Below are 12,262 nucleotides of genomic sequence, written 5' to 3'. Positions count from 1 at the left end.
TATCCTATCAATATGGGCCAAATTTCTAAAGAATGCTTTCAGCACCTTGTTGAATCAACGCCATATAGAATTAAGGCAGTTCTGAAGGTGAAAGGGGGTCAAACACCGTATTAGTATGGTGTTCCTAATAATTCTTTAGGTGAGTGTATGATCGCTGATGATCTGTAACGATCTGGTAGATATCTGGGTGTGGGGAGATTTCATTGATTGAATAGGTTTTATGAAAGGAGCTCTGTGCCTGCTTACTTAGAAAAACCATTTCCTGGTAAATAACAAGAACCAGGAGTAATGATAAATATGGTGATGTTGCAGCTTATTATTTATATCTATATACAGTGAGTCCCCTTAGCAAATATAAGTATATAATTATATATATAAAAACGTGATTTGTAATGCCCACACTTTGTCCCTTTGTGTGATGTAATGGCCCCTTTAAATCATATAGCTCTCCCCTCTGATGCCTGAATATTGCCCTTTGTGCTAAAAAGTGGAGAAAAATTGCAATTAGTACGTTGGAACTGAATGTTATAAAAATATATCTTCCATATCTGACAAACGAATACATGTTCTTCCTTCTGATGTTTGAACATTGCCCTTTGTGCTAAAAAAGTGGAGCAAATCGCTACTAGGGGCAGCGCAGTGATGTAGTGATTAGCGCTCTAGCCTTGCAACTCTTCAAATCCCAACCAGGCCAATATCTGAAAGGAGTTTGTAATTTCTCCCCATGTATGTGTGGGTTTCCTCCAGACACTCCCACATCCCAAAAACATACAGATAAGTGAATTGGATTTCCCCTAAATTGTCCCTAGACTACAATACTTACACTACACGATACTGTAACAATCTCTGGAGATGCAGCTGCGGGCAGTCAGGATACCCCCGCAGCTGCTTCGGTTTCCCTGTCGGGCGTTTCTCCCGTTCCTCCGGCGTCTAGCACGCCGAGGAGGGGACTGTCAGTGGCTCACAGGGTGGCTTTTTTGCTCGCGTGCGCGCACAGACGGGACCTTTATGCGGGAAGGAGGCGCGTCAGCTGACTGGCCGGTCGGCTGACGTCAGGGGAGACTATCGGCGTTTCCGATTGGCTGATGAGTGTGGACGTGGCCGAGGGGTCTCCTCCGCTTCTTAAGCCGCTTGGAGTCACTTGCTAACTGTCTGCTTTTGCGAATGCTAAGTGTTAGCATTTAGACCTTAGATAGATCCGGTGTGCTTTGATCCGGGAGGAAACCGGGGATTTCACACAAGACTAGGATTTATTATTGTTATTGATATATATATATATTGCTTGATATCCTGTGTTTGACTCTGGCCCTCTTCTGACTTCGCTTTTGCTTTACGATTCTGTACTTTAGCCCATCTGATCCTGTTGCTAACTCTGCCCGATATATCTCTATCCTCTTGCCTGACGATTTTGTACTGTATCTTCCTGTCTGTTGCCGATCCGATCTGTTGGACTACTCCACTCACCAGTGAGCCCTAGTCACTGGTGAGGTTCATTACTGATAGTACCCACCAGCTCCTCTGGTGAGGTTCTGCCAAACTAAATCAGTATTACTGTTGCACCAAGCACTACACCTGTTACACCTTTTGTATTTGTTGTCACGGTAGCTTCTGATATACCAGCATTATAGGTGATACTGTAGATCACCTTATAATCAGGTATATATCTGCATTGTAGGTGATACTGCAGATCACCTAATAATCAGAATGATGCCTCTTGCTGACACAAATCGATACAGATACACACATAGACATAATGCTGGGTACACACTTTGTGATTTCCTGCTCGATCCCAAGCTCGATCCCAATACAGCCGTCGATTTACTCATGTTAAGTATGCAAAATCGACTGCTGTATCCATCGAAACCCGATCGAGCATGTCGGAAATAATCGATCAACCGGGATCGATCCCGTGGATCGAGTGGGAAATCGCAACGTGTGTACCCAGCATATAAGACCATGGTAGGGATTAGATTGTGAGCCCCTCTGAGGGACAGTTAAGTGACAAGACAATATACTCTGTACAGCGCTGCATAAGATGTCGGGCGCTATATAAGCACTAAATAATAATAATAGTACTTTGGACCTAAAGTCCAAAACACTGCACTGGCTAGAAATAAAAGCTGGAGTATTTCCTGTGGAGTGCTTTCCAATAAATGCAAACAAGTACCGTTAATGGATATAGCTCTCAATGCCACCTGGGAAGGACAAATCAAAGTCTTTTTTCACTTAAAATCAGTCTCTTAAACTTCAACTTTCCGCATATCTTGCAAAATCCATGACACACATAGGATTTCTTTACTTGAGTGAGGACCTAACCACAAAAGTGGGAACAGTCCCCCTTTTTATATGACCCTCATCTAGATTGGGTCTAGAATGGCTTTCAGGGTCGTTAAAGGCAGGCCACCCCCCGCGTGCCATGATCCTCTAGTACGTCAGTTGTCTTCACACAGGTTCAGCACATAACACATCAAAGATAAAAAATGCATCCCTCCATAGCGTAAAACCATTCAAAGATTTATTATATATTTAAAATGGCCACTCACATGTAAACAGCTTATAAAACTCCTGGCTAGCAAGGCAAGACAAAGGACAGGTTAAAGGACAACTGAAGTGAAAAGAATATGGAGGCTGCCATATTTATTTCCTTCTAAACAATACCAGTTGCCTGGCAGCTCTGCTGCCCTACTTTGCTCAGTTTGCTGCAGTAGTGTCTGGATAACACCAGAAAAAAGCATGCAGCTAATCTAGTCAGATCTGACAAAAATGTCAGAAACCACTAATCTGGTGCATGCTTGTTCAGGGTCTATGGCTAGAAGTATTAGAGCACACGTGTCTAACTCTGGCCTGTGGGCCAAATCTGGCCCTCAGAGCCATTGAATTTGGGCATCAAGTGGTTTCCCCACTTTGCATTATATTTGGCCCACTCTAGACCACAAGGGAAGTTATATTGGAGGTGAAACCTTGGAACACCTGGGAAGCCATATGGTAAAGGTAGGGGGAAAGCACTAAATGCCAGGGAAATGTATAGGGGAGGGAGGGGGGCCACCTGGGAACTTTATAAGGGAGGAAGGTGGCAAGCAGACATTGAGATTGGCCCGCGACTAGGTCCCAGTATACAATTTCAGCCCACTTTATATTTGAGTTTGACACCCCTGTATTAGAGGCAGAGGATCAGCAGGAAAAATTGGCAGCCTTCATATCCCTCTCGCTACATTTGTCCTTTAAAACATTATTAGTTAGTTGTGTATCCTATTGACTTAGAAATGTTTCAGTAAAGCCCTAGGAAAGTGAACTTGAAAATGAAGGGTATGTAGGTGTAGACAGTTTCTTATATAATCACAAAGACATTTCAGAGAGCTCTGAACAAAGGAGAATCAGAAGTGGTCGGCAAAGTGGTAGCTGCAGGACCAGCGACGCACATCTGCGTCTCCGGCTGCAGGCTAATTAATCAGGAAACAGCCGATCGCGCGAGCGGCTGCTTCCTGTCAATTCACGACGGGGGGCTCCGTGAATAGCCTGCGGGCTGCCGATTGCGGCTCGCAGGCTAAATGTAAACACAAGCGGAAATAATCCGTATTTGTTGTGTAAGTGGAACTCCGCTCACAGACTCCGTCCACCAACAGTGCAGGAAAAACGGGCTGCTCAGACCCCAAGTCCAGTAGTTTAGAAAGTGAATTCCGCACGATGTTGGTAGAATCAAATTTGCTTTATTGAATCACGTACATGACAGGCTAAAATCCATCACCACATGCTGACATGTTTCGGATGTTACATGCCCTTAATCATAGCATGATTATACCATGTCAGCATGTGGTGATGGATTTTAGCCTGTCATGTACGTCATTCAATAAAGCAAATTTGATTCTACCAACATCGTGCGGAATCCACTTTCTACACCACTTCTTAGGTAAGCACAATTTTTTTTTTTTTAGTATTTTTTGCCTTGGGTACACTTTAAAGGGACTCCGAGCAGTGCCTGTGGGTATGCTTTTAAGCATACCCACAACTAATTAATTATATCCTCACACCTACCGGCATGATGTTTGTAATTATATCCCCCTGGGTTCCTTGTATTTTATTGCATTGTGCTGAATGGACCTGCCGACACTGGGGAAAGTGTCGTCCTGTGTAATACAATGCTGAATAAGGAATCCAAGATGGCGGCCGCGATGTCGATAGCCAAAATAGCGAAAACTAAAAGGTGTAGGGTGGCGCTTTTTATATATTAATGAAAAGAGGAGAAAGAGAGCTTCAAAATGGTATGCATCTTTCCATAGTTCCTGCACTGCTCGGAGTCCCTTTAAGAAGATTTATAAAGTTACAGATGTTGGAGCATGAGACACTCAAGCTGATCTGTCATAAATTTATGGGTCCAAGCTTAAATACATATTTACTTTATGTATTTGTTTGTTCCAGGAATTCAGTGCTTATGTGCAACAGATTAAGTATGGCATTACAAGAATTGAAACTGCATTACCAAGAGTTTACGAATTAGCTGCCGGTGGCACAGCTGTTGGAACTGGATTAAACACTAGAATAGGATTTGCAGAAAAAATTGCTACCAGAGTGGCTGAACTCACAGGTAAGATACTTCTGATACTTAACAAGGAAGTAATACTGTCAAGCTCATCTTGCTTTACATTTTAATATTTTATCATTATTATTTAGTATTTATATAGGGATGACATCTTCCGCAACTCTGTATAGCGTATATTGTCTTGTCACTTAACTGTTCATTAGAGGGGCTCACAATCTAATCCCTACCATAGTCCTATGTCTATATCATGTAGTGTATGTATTTTTTTGTATATTGTTAGAATTTTTTTTAAGACATTTCTGTTCAGTGTCACCAATTATTGTATGAAAGGGCAATTTAAATGTGATTCTTTTTCACAAATGTTGCAATTACCTATGCTTAAGGCTACTTACACACCAAGACATTGTGTTTTAGGGGACGTTATGGTCGCATAACGTGCCCCTAACGCAACACATGGTGGTGCGGGACAGGACGGTAGAGTGAGCCGCGTTAGGGGGCTCTATCCGCATAAGGTCTCCCAGGGTGGCGCTGATTGGCCGGCGGGACCACGTGATGCGGAGCGAGACACTCCGCATCACGTGGTCCCGCCGGCCAATCAGCGGCCACCAGTGCAGTGCATATTAAGTAGCCATGTGCACGGCTACTGTAGCTGCATCTCCCCGCCTCCTCTCCGCCCCCCACTGAGCATGTGCAAACAGTCTAACGCGGCTAAAGCCGCTAGAACGCACAGCATGCTGCACTTTCACTACATGTAACGCAACGTGGGCAGTGTGAACAGCCCACTTGTGTTACATTGCTGTGCGTTGGGGGAGCGTTACAGGCTGCACTAACGTGCGCCTGTAACGTCCCTGTGTGGAAGCAGCCTAAAGGTTCTGATGGTTCAATACAAAGGGGTTTCAATACCACTTATATCTAGACAATGCACAACTGTACCCAGGGCCACCATGAAAATTTTGGGTCCTCTCACACAACATAAAGCCTGCCCCCCACTCCCCCCCCCCCCCTTCCCATACAAGCTGCAAGTAAAAATGAGGCCATAGTTATGGGTGACTTCAACTTTCCAGACATTGACTCGAGTATTGAGGATACCCATTCTGGTAAAAGCGGAAGATTTCTGGCAACACTACAGGACAGTTACCTGACTCAAATGGTAACTGAACCAACTAGGGGGAGTGGATTTATCATTTTAAATAGACCAGATAATGTATCAAATGTGCAGGTTGAAGAACATTTGGAAAATAGTGATCACAACATAATGTTTGACCTAGTTACTGATAGGCAGTATCAAAAACTATGAATTTAGAAAAGCAAAGTTCAATCAACTCAGGCAGGCACTAAGTTTGGTGAACTGGGATAATGTACTACAATTAGGGAGGGACACTGAAGGGAAATGGCAAGCGTTTAAAATTATTCTCAATCAATATCGTAGCAAATATATCCCATTTGGAAACAAAACTTCTAGGAATAAAAAAAGACCTCTATGGATGAATAGAAAGGTTAGAGATAAAATGAAGGGGAAAAAGAATGCCTATAAAACAGGAGGAGACCGAGGCTGCATTAAGCAATTATAAGAAGTGCAATAAAAGTTGTAAAAAAGAAATTAGGCTGGCAAAGATTGAAGCTGAAAATCTAATCGCTAGGGATATCAAATCTAACCCAAAGAAGTTTTACAAGTACATCAATTCTAAAAAAAGAAAGGTTGACTGTATTGGACTCCTAAAGGATGAGGGTGGGAACTCCACGGTGGATGACCAAGGTAAGGCAGAGTTATTAAATGCTTTCTTTGCTTCTGTCTTCACAAGGGAAACATCACTGTTGCAAATTACAGATGCAGAAAAGTCTCAATCTTCCAACTAGACTTTGCAAAGGCCTTTGACACTGTTCACCACAAAAGTCTGGTGCAAAAGTTGAGGAAGCAAGGACTGAGGAAAAGTCTGTGTGCATGGATAAGGAACTGGCTAATGGGCAGAAAACAAAGAGTTGTGGTCAATTCTTATTCAAAATGGGAGACTGTTAGCAGTGGGGTCCCACAGGGGTCAGTACTGGGTCCTGTGCTCTTTAATTTATTTATTAATGATCTAGTAGATGCAGTAGAAAGCAATGTTGCTATTTTTGCAGATGATACAAAATTGTGCAGCATCATCAACTCTCAGGAGGATAGTGACATATTGAAACATGATCTGGATAGGATGGCTATATGGGCACATAAATAGCAGACAAAATTCAATGTTGAAAAATTTAAAGTCATTCATTTTGGTCGTACCAATGGTCTAACACCATACAAAATAAACAAGATACAGATGGGGACATCTAACTTGGAGAAGGACTTAATAGTACTCATCGTCAAAAATTAAATAATCGTATTCAATGCCAAGCTGCTGCCGCTAAAGCTAATAACATTTTGCGATGCATTAAACAGGTAATAAAAAGTCGAGATGCTACCATAATATTGCCCCTGTTTAATGTTCTAGTAAGGCCACATCTGGAATATGGAATTCAGTATTGGGCACCACATTACAGGAAGGATATTGCCGTTTTAGAGCAGGAGCAGAGACGAGCAACAAAATTGATACGTGGGATGGAAGGTCTCATTTACCAAGAAAGGTTAGATAAACTGGGTTTATTTAGTTTAGAGAAAAGAGGCCTTAGGGTGGATCTAATTAACATGTATAAATACATCAGAGGGCAATATAAAAGCTTGGCGGGTGAGCTTTTTGTCCCTAGGCCTTCACAAAGGACTAGAGGACATGATCTGTACATGGAGGAAAAACATTTTAGCAATTTATTTAGGAAAGGATCTTTACAGTAAGAGTGATTAAGATGTGGAATGCATTGCCACAGGGAGTAGTTAGGGCAAATGCTATATCTGCAGTTAAAGGGGGCTTAGATGCTTTCCTTGCATTGAAAGCCATACATAGCTATAATTACTAGGTAATGCCCAGTGATGTTGATCCAGGGATTTTATCTGATTGCCATCTGGAGTCGGGAAGGATTTTTTTCCCCTTTTGGGACTAATTGGTCTATGCCTTGTAAGGGTTTTTCGCCTTCCTCTGGATCAACAGGGACATGTGAAGGGAGCAGGCTGGTGTTGTACTTTGTTTTCTGGTTGAACTCGATATATGTATGTCTTTTTTCAACCCAAATAACTATGTAACTTTGTAACTTTGTAGCATTCCGTTACAACATTCCCAAGTGAATCTGCTATATGAGTGATTACTGGGGGCAATTAATTTGTTTTAGCAATTTTAGCCAGCAGCAGGCCCACTCTGTCCCCTTGCTCATAGAAAGCATGTTTAGTTAAAAAACAAAAAGTTTGCTCATAGTTATTCCGTCTATGATTTGGTTATGTTTACGCGTTAAAGCATGCCCCTGTTCCAAGCTTTCTTGGTTACGATCTGTAAAGTATTGTAAGTGAGCGGTTTCAATATGAGCTGACAATTCTTTTTCCTGACGTTTAGAATCGTCTTTACATCCGGCTATCGCCACTAAGTTCACCTCGGAGAAAAGCCTTAAATGTATCCCATACCAATGACACATCCTCCACATCTCTATGAGTAAATACAAATTCTTCCGATGGGCATTGGGAAGGTGGCAGCCCCAGGACCGCCTAACACTAAAAGGCGTCAAGTCCTGGGATGGGGTTTTACAGAGGATCGTGCACGCATCCCAGCATCAGTCTACCATTGACGATCGGCGCTAGCAGACTGTTAGACGGTGAAACCGACGTCTATTTACATTGTACAGCACTGCAATCGACTGCAGCGCTGTACTGGGGACAGCTGAGTCACTCAGCTGTCCTCTAGATAGGCTCCGATCGCGATTCCCTCTCATAGGCTGATGCCTGATTAGCTGGCGGGGGGGGGGTGGATTGTGGGGATTTATAACAATAAATACAAAAAAATAACAAAATTTATAAAAAAAAAAAAAAAAAAAAAAAAAAAAATTAATAAACATTGCAGCAGTGACCAGAGCCCACCAATAGAAATCTCTGTTGCTGGACAGAAAAGGGGGGGGGGGGGATCACTTGTGTGCTACGCAGTATGGCTTTGCAGCAAGCTATTAAAGCTTCAGAGCACTAATTTGTAAAAAATTGCCTGGTCACTAGGGGGGTGTAAGCCATCTATGAGCACCTTTATGGGGGTCACATCTATGAGCACCTTTGGAGACGCATAAAAATGGTCCAAATGGGAGGAGACGCTAAACGTAGCTGAGTGATAGGTGTTTGCCCTCTGGTTGGGTGGAAGTGTAGAAATGCAATGGGCACAGTATTCACAAGCCTATCTACATATAGTCACCTGAGGCCTAGAAAATGATGCAGTCCAGGTTAATGAACCAGGTGAGTGTGGAGACAGTCTCAAGATGGCAGAGCAGTCCAGATATACCGTATTTTTCGGAATATAAGACGCTCTGGAATATAAGACGCACCTAGGTTTAGAGGGCAAAAATCTGGGAAGAAAAGGTATACAGTATATACTAAACCTGGTGCGTCCATATTCCAGGAGCGTATTGTACAGTACATGTTCTCCCCATTGTCCTCTTGTGTCCACTATGTGTCCCTTTCTGTCCCCCTGTGTGTGGCATCCCTTCCTGCCACCTTGTGTGATCCTCCTGCCCCATGTGTCCCCTCATGTCCTGTGTGTCTCCTCCAGCCCCCCTCTGTGGTCCTCCAGGCCCCTTGTGTCCACTCCTGTCCCCCTGTGTGTGTCTGTGTCCCCTCCTGCCCCCCTTGTGTGTGTTTCTGTGTCCCCTTCACCCCCCGTGTGGTCCTCCAGTCCCTGTGTCCCCTTCACCCCCCCATGTGTGGTCCTCCAGTCCCTGTGTCCCCCTCCTGTCCTCCTGTGTGTGCCTCCTCCTGTGCATGTCCACGTGTGTGCCCCCCGCAGTTCCCATCCTGTCCTCTGTGTTCCCCCCCCCCCCCCCCCCCATGTCGAGCTCTCCCAATAACTGCAGAGCAACTCGCCTTTCTATGGATTCCAGCGCTGTGTAACAATAACTGCAGAGCAACTCACCTTTCTATGGATTCCAGCGCTGTGTAGTCTGCTGTGTGGTCCTCCGCCTCCGGCATGTCAGCTACACCTGTAAATGAAAAGTTAGCGCAGAGACACTCACCTACTCAGCGGCGGCGGCACGATCTGCAGACATCTTGAGTCATGGGGAATGAGTCATTGAATCATTCACAAGAGCCGTCTCTAGGGGAAGCTGCGCGGCTCCCCCTAGTGACGGCTCCTGTTAATGATTCAATGAGTCATTCTCCATGACTCAATGATTCATTAGCAGGAGCCGTCACTAGGGGAAGCCTCCCGGGAGAGATGTCTGCAGATCGTGCTGCCACCGCCGCGGCTGCCGCGGTGAGCGTCTCTGCGCTAACTTTTCATTTACAGGTGTAGCTGACATGCTGGAAGCAGAGGACCACACAGCAGACCACACGGCGCTGGAATCCATAGAAAGGTGAGTTGCTCTGCAGTTATTGTTACCGGGGGAGCGGACCGGCAGACCACCCAGGGGGACAAGGCAGGGAGTCCCCGACAATGCGGCGCATCGGCGGTTGGCATCGGCAGGCGGTTCTGAATCGGGGATTCCCTGCCTTTGGAATATAAGACGCAGGCACTTTTTCTTCCTATTTTTGGGGGAGAAAAAGTGCGTCTTATATTCCGAAAAATACGGTACTTTCTAGAGATATCGTAGTCGAGGGAAGCCAAAGTTGGTCCAGGCAGTGTTCAAGCGTAATCCAGTTATCAGGCAGTAGTCGGCAGCAGGAATCAATCAGGTTAGCATGGTCAGGATACAAAGCAGGAGTCGGTAACAGGAATCAATCAGAGGTTATCAAGGTCTGGATACAAGCATTAATCGCCAACAGGAAACAATCAGGACGGGAGCACATACCCAGCAACAAGCCAAAGCTAAATGCTATGACGGGCGATGTCTAGGGACGCTCACCATGCTTAAATACAAGCACTAACCAGTCAGAAACAAACCCGAATCGAAAACAACCAATAGAAGCCTAGCGTGTCAGCTGATTAGCTGACATGCAACACACACACGTGGTTACTGTTTACATTTACTAAGAATGCCTCCTCCGCCTATCCAATAGGAGCTAAGTGCCGCCCTGCGCTCCAGTGACGTCAGCGGCTCGCCAGGACCCGGAAATCTGAGCTGCAGCCTGGGTCTCTGCGTTCTGCCACACAGGTATTGCCTTTTGCTGAGTTTGCTATGAACAATCAGATTACCGTATATTCCGGCGTATAAGACGACTGGGCGTATAAGACGACCCCCCAACTTTTCCAGTTAAAATATAGAGTTTGGGATATACTCGCCGTATAAGACTACCCCTCTTCCAACGCACACCAAATAAAAATAAAAAAATCATGTACTGGTGCTGTGTATGAACAGATACTGGTGCTGTACTGTATGTGTTACCCAGTGTATAACAGTATATAGTCAATTGACTTGTTGCATTGGTCAACTCTCCTTAAGTAGACTGGTCAGCTCTCCTTGTCTACCTGTTTATCAGAGCGGTATGGAAGAATAGATTGCGCTCCCTCAGCAGGGAGATCTGAGAGGCGGTAACAGGATAGGGCGTATCACCCGGCATCGATGACACCCGGCGTATAAGACAACCCCCAACTTTTCTGAAGATTTTCAAGGGTTAAAAAGTAGTCTTACACGCAGGAATATACAGTAACCACTTACCGACTGCCCACTGCACAGGGGCGGCCGGAAAGTGGATCCCGCAAGGACCGCCGCATGCACAGAGGCGGTCGGTCCTTGTACGGGCATGGGCGGAGCGATCGCGTCATCCGTGACGCGATCCTCCGCCGGGGATCGATAGCCGGACATTTAGCCTCCAGCTCGCCGGCCACTTAGCAGCGCCGGCGAGCGGAGGAATATACATATCAGCCAATCAATGCATATAAGGCACTTTGTTAGGTAAACAAAGTGCCGTATACATGCTTCCTCCTCGCCTCGTGGTCTCATTGTTCCAGAGACCACCAGCGAGGAGTAAGCTATTGTGAATATGCACGACACATTGCTTTTTTTGCCCACAGCCCCCCTGATCTCCCATCCCAGCCTTCAGACACCCCCCCCCCCCTTGATCACCCCAGCAGACCCCTGCCAGCACCCTTGCACCCCTCTAACCCCCCCCCCCCCCCCACCTGCCACTAACTATCGATTCTATCCCCTGCATTAGGTCCCTAACTGCCTCTAATCACCCCTTATCCCCCCCCTACCTTTAGATCACCCCCAGACCTCATCCCAGACTACCCCACTGTATACTGTATACATCTGTATACAGCTAGCCTACCCCCTGATCCCCCTCTGATCACCTGTCTATCACCTGTCCATCACCCCTCAGCAACCCCACCCATCAGAGCAGACCCTAACTGCCCCACGGGGGCAACCGATTACCTGCCCAGACCCTTAATTGCCCTCAGACCTCCCTCCTGATTACATCCCCTGCGCATTGTTTACATCTGTCCTCCCCAGCAATCACTAACTGATCTTCGATCAGTTACCCCCTGTGTCTGCCTCTCATCAGATCAGGACTCAGTCTGCCCCGTGCGGGCTCCTGATCAACCCTTCACCCCCTCAAATCGCCCTCAGACCCCCCCCCAATCATCGTCCGAGTGCATTGTATTTGACTGTGCTGTGATTGTATTCGATTGTGCTGTGATTGTATTCGATTGTGCTGCGATTGTATTTGATTGTCCCGTGATCTGCTTCGAT

At 45.5% G+C, this 12,262-nt stretch overlaps 1 protein-coding gene across 2 annotated transcripts in view; it reads left to right on the top strand.

Moving 5' to 3' along the window:
- FH (fumarate hydratase) overlaps positions 1-12,262 on the top strand; it is a 452,710-nt gene that overhangs the window by 305,139 nt on the left and 135,309 nt on the right. For both annotated transcript variants that reach the window (XM_068231902.1, XM_068231901.1), the window contains exon 6: positions 4,417-4,582. In XM_068231902.1, coding sequence (XP_068088003.1) covers positions 4,417-4,582 — 166 coding nt within the window. The remainder of the gene's footprint in view (positions 1-4,416; positions 4,583-12,262) is intronic.

The sequence above is a fragment of the Hyperolius riggenbachi genome, chromosome 4 (genome assembly GCF_040937935.1).
Source record: "Hyperolius riggenbachi isolate aHypRig1 chromosome 4, aHypRig1.pri, whole genome shotgun sequence".
NCBI lineage: Eukaryota > Metazoa > Chordata > Amphibia > Anura > Hyperoliidae > Hyperolius > Hyperolius riggenbachi.
The sequence above is the reverse complement of the archived record's forward strand: the minus strand, read 5'-3'. Positions and strand labels throughout refer to the sequence as shown.